We start from the raw sequence: 12,028 nt of genomic DNA on the forward strand, positions 1-12,028 counted from the left end.
GGAATGACAGGTGTGCGTACTCTCAGCTTCCCTTCCATGGAGACAGGCTTATGGATTTTCTGCCTGGGTTGAGCTAGCACCTCCATCATGCCAATCACCCTTCCCTGTAGCTTAGGATGATGGACACACCATCGCTTCCAGCTCTGGGGTGAGAAGCTGTCTCATAAGCTTTTTGGCCAAGGCTGGTCTCAAACTGCTACCTTCCTTCCTCGGCTTCTCACGTAGCTAGGATTATGGGCACTAGACACCGGTCGGTGCCTGGATTTGTGGTGTTTATGATGATCCCTTTTAAAACTTGTTGCGGTAGTGTTTCTATACTACTTAAGGTAAGCCTGGCCCTTGCTGGTAATTTGAGTGTATGTATTTAGTGGCCACTGCAAAAGAAATGGAATTCCTTCCAGAGAGAAGCTCAGATGTTAGTTGTTTCTGTGTATGGGTGGTTCTGCTTCTGCGATTTCCAGATTACTGTAGAAAAGCTCTGACCATCTTTTAGCACTCTGCTTTAGCTACAGGCAGACATTGCTAGGCCCGGGTCAGTCCCCAGCTCAGTATCCATGGCGTCACCAAGTGCTTTGCGTGCAGCCTGGCATGTGGGGAGGAGCAGGGGTGAGCTGAGCCGGCCGCCTGAGCCTGGCGTGGAGCAGTGGGACCGGGAGAGGACCTCAGGACGCTCTTCCCACGCCTCTGGTGCGGGCAGTGACGCCCTCGGCATGCCCGCCCTCGGCATGCCCGCCCTCGGCATGCCCGCCCTCGGCCACTGTCGGGATGCCATTTTCTGCAGTTGAGAATAAGGGACTGTTTTTTTCACTGAAGATATGAAACTAAGATTTCTCAGATCACTTGCTTATGGCTGCAAGATAGAACTTAATTCCTGTGGCCTGGGAGGCTTTTCTTCTTTGCTCGAGGCAGGTCAATCCTTTTTACCTGGGGTACGTTTTTAACTCTCAGGGTTTTTTTTTTGTTTGTTTGTTTTCTTTTTCCCTCAAGGCAAGACCAGTCCATGAGCAAGTCTGTTACCTAGAGATGCGTTTTAAGGACATGCAGGTCATCTTTCACCAGGCCCTCAGCCCAGTTCCCTGTGGGTTGGTGATTTTCCTAACAAAAGCAGTTCTCATAGGCATGTACTTCCAGTTCCCTGATTAGTTTGCTACCCTCTGGCAGCTCATCGTTTTGACAGAGGGGAGTAGTATATCAAAGGTAGATTTAACCATCTTCAGTCTGTCTGTTTGGTGTTTGAGAATAAACACCAAATTGGGGTCCAGTCCTGGTTATGCTGGGTCTTGTCAAGCCATGAGACCAAATGGCTGCCTGATGTACATCTTCCCAGTTCTGCTATTTTCTTGCTCTGCCTGACTCTCCTCTGGAGAACATTGTGAGTTTTCTTCTCTTTGGCTCCTGCTGAGACCATACAGAGAGGGCTGGGAATGTGGCACTTACGTGCTGTAGACATGTTAGACATCGTTGGCTGCAGCAAGCCCTGGCTTCTGGCGAGGGGGCAGGCACATTTCCAGTGCCAGGAAAGCGGTTGCTTTATGGTGGGAGATTGCACGATACCCCTGACACTGCTGCCCATGCATTAATCCCATTTTTACATCCTTGTTTAACATTTCACACTGTGTCATCTACCTTGGCAGAGGTAGGAATGATTTCCTTATGGAACATTACTTGTGGGTTAAAATAACATCTTAAATCTAAATTGGAAATAAAAGGACATACGTATTTTAAATATTTTCTTAATAATAACAAAACCACTGCATAATTGTATCTGTGAACCCCTCATTGTAGCAAGAGCTGCTGGTGGAATTTTACTAAAACTGAAATTAATGAAACTTGAGATACTGCTTTCCTGTCCCTAAAGTTTTGCACTGCTTTGATTGGATACTAGGGTTTGTTTTTGTTTTGTTCATGTAGATTAAATCTAGAAAATAATTAATCCCCAGCAATACCTCTGCTGTTTCATCGTTGTGTTGTTTCAGGATTGGAGGTTTTAAAGCAGGAAACAGCAGTTGTTGAGAATGTCCCCATTTTGGGACTTTATCAGGTTCCCTCTGAGGGTGGAGGCCGGATTGTGCTGTATGGAGACTCCAATTGCTTGGATGATAGTCACCGACAGAAGGGTGAGATAAAGCAGGGGAAGGACTGGGGATGAAGCTTGGCAGTGGAACTCTTGCCTGCCACACACGAGACCCTGGGTTCTGTCCCTAGCACTACAGAATAAACAGCTACCCCAGTGGCCTGGACACGGGAGCCCCATGTTTCCTTTGTGCCTGGAAAGGGACAGCAGGAGAGCTCCAAGCACTGGCGTTGGTGGCAGTATTCCGATATCTAAAGGCCGGTAGGCTTAATAGGCAAAAGAAAAAGCCTTTCCGGGCTTCAATGCCACTCCTGCCTTCCCGGCCCTCAGCCAGTGGGCCAGCATGACCTGTGAGTAGTGCTGAACAGCTGAGCCAGCTTCTGTTCCTTGCTGGGCAGGGTGCACGTCGTAGGCACAACCATGTGGGGGCGCCCTATTCTAGTCTGATCAGGAAGGGATGGGGGGGTGGAGCAAAGAGAGCAGACTCAGACCCCTTCTTGCCTTGAGCTCTTGCAGTGCTGTGTCTTCTAGATGAATGGCTTTTGACCTGGGACACAGACCTTATGTTCCTTATTTATGAAGGAGAAAGTAGGGTAGTGAAGATGCTCTAGCTTCCTAACTGGTGAGGTGAAGCCAGGACTTCTCCAGCTCACTGGAGGGCAAGGCAGGGCAGGGCAAGCAGGGCAAGGCAGGACAGGGCAGAGCAGGGCAGGGCAGGGCAGGGCAGGGACTGTTAGCACCCAGGGTTCACAAGCTTCTTGTGCAAGCTGAGCAAGCAGCTCTCCCATCGCGCAGGCTAAGTTGTAGCTGACTAACTTTCAGGTGTTATGTAAAGCCTTAGAATATGACTGGGCTTTTTAGAAATAAAAAAAAAAACGAGGTTAGAGTCACAGTAGATGGAAGATTAATGTCTCATTTCCACAGAGATGCTCTTTTAAGATCTGAGCTCTCCCGGCAAGAGGCTTTATTTAATTTTTAAATACCTGAGAGGACTGTCCTCTCCCTGCCTTGCGCACCATGGCTTTTAGCATCATTTGTGGCTTTATGCCTGGACCAGAAGCGCCCCTTCACGAAGAAAAGCATGCAACGCGCTGTTCCTCCCCTGAGAGTCAGCTGAGTAGCCCGAGGCAGTGCTGATGCAGCATTGCAGCCCCCCATGGAAGCAGCCCCCGCACAGCTCTGAAAATGAGGTGCCCCAGAAGAGACCTGACCTGACCGTTGTGCCTGGGACTCAGAAACTCAGGGTGAGGGACCTTGAACCTGGCTGTGCCCCTCACAGTGTAAAGCACGCATTCTGCCTCTGGTTGCTGGTGAGGCTGTTAGGCCCTGCCCCCTGCCCCCTGCCCCCTGCCCCCTGGCCTAGGAGTCCCCCGTCTCCAGGCCATTGTTTTCTCAAGGATGTCACATGGCCTTGCTGGCTCTGCATGAGCCCTACTCTGCCCTCGTTCATGAGGGTCCAGAGCTAAACATCCAAGTTGCCAAGCCAGCGCAGTCATGCTGGCCCACTCAGAGCCTTGAGGAGGGAGCGCGTGGGGCTGGGGGCTGAGTGGAAAACAACGTGCTTCATGGGAATAGGGGCCTGCACTGTGACTTCCTGAACCCCACCTCCCCCTCTGGGGGGGCTAGCTTTGTATTGCTTTCCTGTGAAGATGGCTGGTTTTAAAAGCACATTCCTAAGCAGCATGCGTGTCCCCTCTGCAGACTGCTTTTGGCTTCTGGATGCACTTCTTCAGTACACGTCCTATGGGGTGACCCCCCCCAGCCTCAGCCACTCGGGGAACCGGCAGCGCCCTCCCAGTGGGGTGGGCTTAGCCCCTCCCGAGAGGATGGAAGGTGAGTAAGCGGTCCCCACCGGTGCCTCAACAGAGAGACGGCACCCCCGCGCGCCCCCCCCCCCCCCCCCGCCGTCGGTGCTGCGGGGAATTAGTCTATTCCGTAGCTGGTTCCATGGCGGGGGTTCAGTGCATTTGCTCAGGGGTGACCTGTGTGAGGAGCTGGGCCAGCAGTGGTGGCCCTGCCAGGCCTGTGCGCCGTCTGCACGGTCTCAGGCATGATCGTGGACAGACGCAGGGGTGAGGGCAGCCCTTGCGTCTCAATAGTGATGGCTGCTTTTTTGTTGCTTTTGCTACTACTGCAGGAAACCATCTTCATCGCTACTCCAAGGTTCTTGAAGCCCATTTGGGAGACCCGAAACCTCGGCCCCTGCCAGCCTGTCCACACTTGTCCTGGGCCAAGCCCCAGCCTTTGAATGAGACAGCACCCAGGTCAGTGTCTGCCTGTGCCTTTCCCCTGCTCCTCAGGGCCTGTGACTCATTCCTTTGTCATTTTCTGATGAGCCCCATGTTCGCCTTTAGAAATGTGCCCTTTGGTGGCACAAAAGAGCACCCAGGGAAATAAGCCTTGTGCTGCTCTGCCGGTCCTTATGTAAAACCGCCAGGACCCCCTCTCCCCACAACGGCCTCTGTGGCTCAGCCTGAGGGCTTGTGACGGCTGTCTGTGGTGGCACTCCCTGCTCGGGGAGTCCACAGCGAGACACAGGCACTTATCTTGTCCCTTGCCTATTGCTGTGGCCTCTGCCGTGGCATCTCGCCCAGATGAGTGGGTGGGTGCCGTTTACTTCCCATACTACTTGTATTGCTGGGGGAGCACCCCGTCTTGTGCCAGTTCCCACTTGCGCCCACTGAGCAGTGCAGCCCCTGGGCCTGAGTGGCCCTGCTCCTCCCCCACCTCCTCTCCAGTCCCCCCTCCACTTGCCACCCCTAAAGTTCTGCTGCTGCCTCTGCACAGTCAGGACGAGTCAGCCATTCGTCCCATCCCACTTGCCCTCTCTCCAGCTCTCCTGCCCTAGCAGGACGGGAGGAGGAGGATGGGGGCCGGGCATCCCAGGGACCACTCTCAGAAGAATACCACTCCCTTGCCCCCACCTCTGCCCACCGCAGTTCCCTCAGCCTGCCTTTTCCTCCCCTGTCTGGGCTCAGTGGATGGTGGACAGGGCCTCCGCGTGTGCTGGAGTCAGGTTCTCTGTGGTCCTTATTGTGAACAGCACTTGAGGAGCCCTGTCTCCATCCAGAATATGCCTGATGGCAAACAAGGAAGCTAGAACAGCACGGCGTCTTCTCTCTAAACTTTTAATTACTGAACGCATTTCCATTTTGGTGTCACCCCATCATTTAAACTTGGGGCATGCTTCCATTTTGCACCCTGTGTATTTATAACCATCTATTATCCTGGCATTCAAGCCAGACTTTGAATTCCAGACATGTTCAGCAACTCATACTCAAAGGACAGTCAGTGCTCGCTGAAGTTCCAGAAACTCAATTATTCTCCACATGCTGTTTAAGACTCTGAAGCAGATAACAGTGCCCTTGCTATCTGCTGTCCACATCAAATAAGCCGGCAAACACGGGTGCGTCCAGGTGCTGATAAAGTCCGGCTCCTACAGTTTTGATTCTGACTGACCCTCAGTAATCCCTGCCCCTTAATGCGCTGCTGCACCTCAGTTTATCTCTCATTTCCCATCTAGTGGGAAATTACTCTCAGTCCGCACAGACCTGTGAATCTGTGAAGAGTGGAGCCTAGTGTTAGCGAGCAGCAGCCTGGGGACCATGCTGTGTGAAATGTCCTTCGATGCCCTGGGAGCTTGTGCCCTAAGAGGAGGTCTGCTCCGCGGGCACCTGCCTTCCCTGCCTCCGTCGGTGTGCTGCGGAGGCCTTCAGGGGAAATGCGAGCATGCTCTACAAAGAAATGCCGTCACCAAGTCATGAGGCTCCCGAGGGGGCAACCATTCGAACCCAGAGGGGCCCCTGGGCATTCAGCCCAGTGTTACTCCATGACTGTCAGTTAAGAGTCCAGACTGGTTTCCCCAGAGCTGTGAGTTTGCTCACCCAGCACAGGCAGGTCACGAATGGGCTTGGCAATTGCCAAGTCATGCTCTAAGGAAAGCCCTGCCATGGGCCAGGCTCACCTCCAGCCTCTGCCCCGGTGCTGCTAAAGACACAGGCGGACAGCTTCCTGATGACAGCAGAAAAGCGGGGCGTTCTCCCCCTGCAGGCCTGCTCCTCAGCTGGCCCTCCCAGCCACCTGCTGTCTCCACAGTGCTCCGCCACTGCGCCCATTAGGTCTATTGCACTGGCCTAAACAAGTTCCACAGACCCGAGGACATAACCATGCTTCATGCGCAGCACCCTCCTCTCCCAGAGCAGAATGTCCCTCACAGAGCACCCTGCCCGCGCACACAACGCCCTGTCCCTCACACACACACAGCCCTGTCCCTCTCACACACACAGCCCTGTCCCTCTCACACACAGCCCTGTCCCTCTCACACACAGCCCTGTCCCTCTCACAGCCCTGTCCTTCCACACACACAGCCCTGTCCTTCCACACACACAGCCCTGTCCCTCACACACACACAGCCCTGTCCCTCTCACACACAGCCCTGTCCCTCTCACACACAGCCCTGTCCCTCACACACACAGCCCTGTCCCTCACACACACACAGCCCTGTCCCTCTCACACACAGCCCTGTCCCTCTCACACACAGCCCTGTCCCTCTCACAGCCCTGTCCTTCCACACACACAGCCCTGTCCTTCCACACACACAGCCCTGTCCCTCACACACACAGCCCTGTCCCTCTCTCACACACAGCCCTGTCCCTCTCACACACACACAGCCCTGTCCCTCTCACACACACACAGCCCTGTCCCTCTCACACACACACAGCCCTGTCCCTCTCACACACACAGCCCTGTCCCTCTCACACACAGCCCTGTCCTTCCACACACACAGCCCTGTCCTTCCACACACACAGCCCTGTCCCTCTCACACACACAGCCCTGTCCCTCTCTCACACACAGCCCTGTCCCTCTCACACACACAGCCCTGTCCCTCTCACACACACACAGCCCTGTCCCTCTCACACAGCCCTGTCCCTCTCACACACAGCCCTGTCCCTCTCACACACACAGCCCTGTCCCTCTCACATACAGCCCTGTCCCTCTCACACACAGCCCTGTCCCCCTCACACACACACACACACACACACACACACACACGTCCTCACACAGCCCTGTCCCTCTCTCTCTCACGCACATAGCCCTGTCTCTCTCATACACACACACAGCCCTGTCCCTCTCACACACAGCCCTGTCCCTCTCATACACACAGCCCTGTCCCTCTCACACACACAGCCCTGTCCCTCTCACACACAGCCCTGTCCCCCTCACACACACAGCCCTGTCCCTCTCACATACAGCCCTGTCCCTCTCACACACAGCCCTGTCCCCCTCTCACACACACACACACACACACACACACACCGTCCTCACACAGCCCTGTCCCTCTCTCACGCACACAGCCCTGTCTCTCTCATACACACACACAGCCCTGTCTCTCACACACACAGCCCTGTCCCTCTCTCACACACACACAGCCCTGTCCCCCCCCCCCACAGCCCTGTCCCTCTCTCTCATACACACACACACAGCCCTGTCCCTCTCTCACACACACACAGCCCTGTCCCTCCCCCCCCCCCACACACACACAGCCCTGTCTCTCACGGAGCATGCTGCCTCTCACAGGACACCACGTCTCACAGAGCACACATGCTTTCTTGATGGCTGCCACTCTACAGGCGGGCAGGCATTGCTCCTCTCCACTGCTTGGCGGCTGTCAGGTCTGTGTGTTCTGTCTGCGCATGGCAGTTCCTCGAAGGCATGAGATGCCCAGTTCCCGTGTGCCCTGTGCGGCCTCAGGACGTTCAAGCTGGAGCCCACCCCCCTGCTGCTTCGGGCACGGACCTCTGGCTCCTTGCAGAGGTGCTGTTTCCAGCTGTGAGCACGGAGGGGCTCGTGTGTGCAGTGTTACAAACCCTGAGGTGTGCAGCATGTGTTGGGACGATGGCTGGCGCTGGTGGCTGTGCTGGTAGTCAGGCAGGCAGAAGCCCTCCCTTTGTCCTGCGGATCACGTGCTGCTCTCAGGCGGTGGTTAAGCTTCCTGGGCTGGTGTCGTTGCTTATCTTTGTTCTCATCCTTTCTCTGAAGTAATCTTTGGAAACATCAGAAGTTACTTTCCATTGACCTGGACAAGGTGGTGTTACCCAACTTCCGATCGAATCGCCCTCAAGTGAGACCTCTGTCCCCTGGAGAGAGTGGCGCCTGGGACATTCCTGGAGGTGAGTCCTTAGGCGCCTCGCACACCGCCGCGTGCTTCGAGTCGGCCCATGCGTCTGCCCTCCGCCCCCCCCCCCCCGGGTGCACCAGGCTCCCCCTCCACCCCTCCATTTGCCTGCCTGGGAACCATGGTGACCCTGGACACATGTGTGATACAGATCAGCAAGACCAAGAGCAGGAGGACAACACTTTCCGCAGTTTATTTTCCCTCTCTTCCATTAAAGTTTCCAGTCACTTGCTTACTGTATGAAAGTTGTGCAAACCAGCATGTATTGTGTTCTTCAAGACCACCTGTGGATGCTGGCTGTGCACTGGCCCTGGGGTTCCTGTTTCTTCTCTCAACCCCTGCTGCCGGGGACGCCCCTGCTCGGCTGTGGCCCTGAGGTGTGTCCTATCCTGACCCCAGAGGACACTTGAGTAGACCTTGTAGCCAGGTTCTCCCTCCACATGGACTGTGGGTGCCAAGTCGCTCACCGGAGCACAAGCAGCTCTGGAACTTTGGAAACTTCAGCCTCCTCGAAGGGTCACAGCTCTCAGTAGGAAGTTCTTTGGGCTTCGGGAATAGATGGGGAACTCTGGGCATCAGTATGGTCTTCCTCATTGCCACCTAGCCCTGGAGACTTGGTGTGGCGACACCAAGGTCCCAAGGGCCTTGTGTGTCAGGCCCTAAGGTGCAGTGATGGGAACGAGCTTAGGACTTGTCGTCAGCATTGCTGGGCTCGGTCAGCCGCGTCTGCACAAGGGTCCTCCGCCAGCTGTCCACGCTGCGGGGGGCCCTGGCCGGCAGCCCTTGGCACTTCCCTGCCTTGCCTCCTTGCTCTTCCTCCCCCCCAGCTAGCAGGCTGCTGGCATGCCCTCTTCCTCCCTGGATGGAGGACAGGAGTAAGGCCTGTATTTGTGGTGAGCTGGAGGAGGAGCTGAGCCCCTTGTGCACACAGGGGTGCTCCTGCTCAGATGCTGGGCATGCAGCTGCACATCCTGCCCCCGCCCACACTCCCCCACACTCCATCACAGCCTCGGTTACTTCAGCTCATGCTTAAAAGGGAGCTCTGCCTCGTCAGGCCAGCTAACGAACCCACTTGTAGAAAGGCTGTTCTGCTGACCCTTCCTCCCCTGTCCTCTCGCAGGGATCAGGCCTGGCCGCTACAACCAGGAGGTAGGCCAGACCATCCCCGTCTTTGCCTTCCTGGGAGCCATGGTGGTCCTGGCCTTCTTTGTGGTACAGATCAATAAGGCCAAGAGCAGGCCGAAGCGGAGGAAGCCCAGGGTGAAACGCCCACAGCTCATGCAACAGGTCCACCCTCCTAAGACCCCGTCGGTGTGACCATACGTCTGGCTGACCATGTAAGCCATCGTCCTGACCACCCTGGTTGGTGGGCATCTGGAGCCCAGACAGTGCCAGGCCCGCAGTACCTCCTGAAGTACCTCATGGCCCTGGGCACCAGCAGGAGGGACTCCGCGGTCAGCCTCGCGTGGTGTCGTGCCTGACCACGCACCAAAGATGGCTCTGCCCCGAGAGGACGGCATGCTTTCTCCGTAAGCTCAGCCGCCCGGCCCAGCTAAGACACATGCGCTTGTTAAAGGCTATTTTCTATATTTATTGTGGAGAAGAGTCACTTTAAAGACTTGTGCTATTTGAAAGCAAAGCTATTTTTTTGTTAATGGAATGCCGTTTTCTACTCTTACATCATGAGAAACAACACAGATTCCGTGGTCTCCTTTTGGATGAGAGGACAGACAGATCTGAAGGAAACTTGCACAAATCTGTGAAACATAGACCTTTGCTTTATTTTTATAAGTATCAACTGCCATCATGTTTTGTAATTTGGGGTCTTGATTTCACCATTGTTGGTGAAGAATTTTCAATAAATATACATAACCTGTCTGAAGCTGAAAAGTTGTATAACAAGTTCTTTCACTTGTCCGTTTCTCCTTAAGACAATCTGCAGGAATTCTGAATTCGCCTGGTAATTGTTCTGAGATTTGCCATTTTACAGTGGCATCCTAACTCCAGACATTGTTCCAGAACAAACCACAGCCCCATTCACAGTCACCCATGCTTGCCTCTGCCCTCCAGCCCCGTCTGCTTTCTGCGCCTGTGGGTTCGCCTGCTTTGCTTCCGCCGTCTCCTTGCCCTGCGGAACCCGTGGAGGAGCCATCCCGCTCGCGGTACGGGGCGGTACGGGGCGGTACGGGGCGCCAGCACCGCGTGAGCGGCGGCTGCTCGCATCCGGGCTTGCGCGTTCCTGCAGCCTGGTTGGATGGAGTGCCTTTCTGTGGGTTCTTTGGCATTTGTCTCCTTTGTGGAGAATGTCTGTGGTCGTCTTCATCCACTTTTTAAATTATTTTAATTTTTCTTAACAGGCTAAGAATGTATTTGATGTTTCACCTACAAGTCCTTATTGGACTCACAAGTATGTTCTGTCATTTTGGTGGATTGTCTTTTCACTTTTTGGGGTGAGGAGGGATGTTTTTGTATTTTTCTTTTGCCAGTACCAGGGCAATACTTGAACTCAGTGCTTGCTGGGCAGTTCCTCTACTGCTTGAGCCCTGCCCTGGTCCTTCTTCACTTTCTTAGGGCATTCTACGAGGCCTAGATGTTTCCCTTTTGTTGCAGTCCAGTTCTGTTTCTCTGTGGTTGTCCGCGCGCTAGGGGTCCATTGTCTGACCCCGCAGAGTACGCTGTCGGAAGGAGGCCTGGGGGCTTGTGGCCCTTGCTGGATGGTGGCAGTGGGATTTCAGTGGTCTGTCTGGGAGGAATGTTCTAGAGAGGCTGACATAGGCTGGCCCTGGACTAGATTCAGACTGAGTATCCAGCCCCAGTGTGTGTACGCCTTGCATGGGCCTCGGGCAGGGCCTGATAACTTCAGGCAGGACTTGTCAGGTGCCTGATCTGGCCAGGGCTCTGGAGGTGACAAGGGTGACCCCCCTGACCTACCCGAGGAGTCTGGTGTGGGTTCACCGTCTAGTGAACAACCACATATAAAATTCAAGGCGACAGCCAGCAACCACCCCAGCTGGGCCAGCAGTCCTCACGGTGCCAGGGTGCTTACACCCTCCAAGGAGAGTCACCCAGGGACCTTAGCCATGTGAGTGGTGACAGCAGAGTAACCCCAGTGCCTGTCCCCTGCCCTGCCTGTGGACAGGACACTCGGGACCTCCCCTGAGGCCAAGTCCCCAGGGCAAGCCAGCCCGGCAGAGAGGGCCCGCGCCATACCAGAGCTGTGGCAGCCAGCAACTCCAGGTGTGCCCGGTCTGCAGGGCTGCCATAGGCCCAGGACAGAAACAGGCTGGCCGGGGAGCCCAGGAGGCGCCACAGGTAGAGGGAGCCCCGGCTGAAAATGGAGGAGGGAGATTCGCAGCTCACAGTCCAGTGGTTCTCAGGTGGCTGCTGGCTGGCCTTTCCATTATAGATTAGATGGGAGATTCCAGGGAAGCACTAAGATTCTTCAAAATAGAAGCCGGAAGCGGCGCTGGCTCAAGTGGTAGAACTCTAAGCCTTGAGCACAGAGGCTCAGGGACAGCCCCAGGCCCTGAGTTCAAGCCCCACAGCTGATTGGGAAAAAAAAAAAAAAAAAAAAAAAAGAAAGAAGCCTGAGAAAGATTCCTGGGCCTTGCTCTCAACTTCCCCCACCTGCCACTTGGGAGAACTGCCTGGAACTGGAGCTTCAAAGCAGCTCCACTGGGGGCGGCGGGGGAGGGGTGGAGCCCGCGTGCCTCAGCCGCTGACCCTGGAGCATGCGTGGGGATAAAAGCCAAACACAAAAGGGCACATTTCGTGTGATC

General features: G+C 55.1%; 1 protein-coding gene across 4 annotated transcripts in view; it reads left to right on the forward strand.

Moving 5' to 3' along the window:
- Mbtps1 (membrane bound transcription factor peptidase, site 1) overlaps positions 1 to 12,028 on the forward strand; it is a 54,936-nt gene that overhangs the window by 32,371 nt on the left and 10,537 nt on the right. For 2 of the 4 annotated variants that reach the window (XM_048355035.1, XM_048355034.1), the window contains exons 19-23: positions 1,977 to 2,117; positions 3,776 to 3,907; positions 4,212 to 4,338; positions 8,114 to 8,244; positions 9,370 to 10,156. In XM_048355035.1, the coding sequence (XP_048210992.1) occupies positions 1,977 to 2,117; positions 3,776 to 3,907; positions 4,212 to 4,338; positions 8,114 to 8,244; positions 9,370 to 9,566 (728 nt within the window). In that variant the 3' untranslated portion in view covers positions 9,567 to 10,156. Of the gene's footprint in view, positions 1 to 1,976; positions 2,118 to 3,775; positions 3,908 to 4,211; positions 4,339 to 8,113; positions 8,245 to 9,369; positions 10,157 to 12,028 lie in introns of those variants that run through there. The other 2 variants (XR_007212269.1, XM_048355036.1) reach the window with 2 other exon arrangements.

The sequence above is a fragment of the Perognathus longimembris genome, chromosome 10, assembly GCF_023159225.1.
Source record: "Perognathus longimembris pacificus isolate PPM17 chromosome 10, ASM2315922v1, whole genome shotgun sequence".
Taxonomy (NCBI): domain Eukaryota; kingdom Metazoa; phylum Chordata; class Mammalia; order Rodentia; family Heteromyidae; genus Perognathus; species Perognathus longimembris.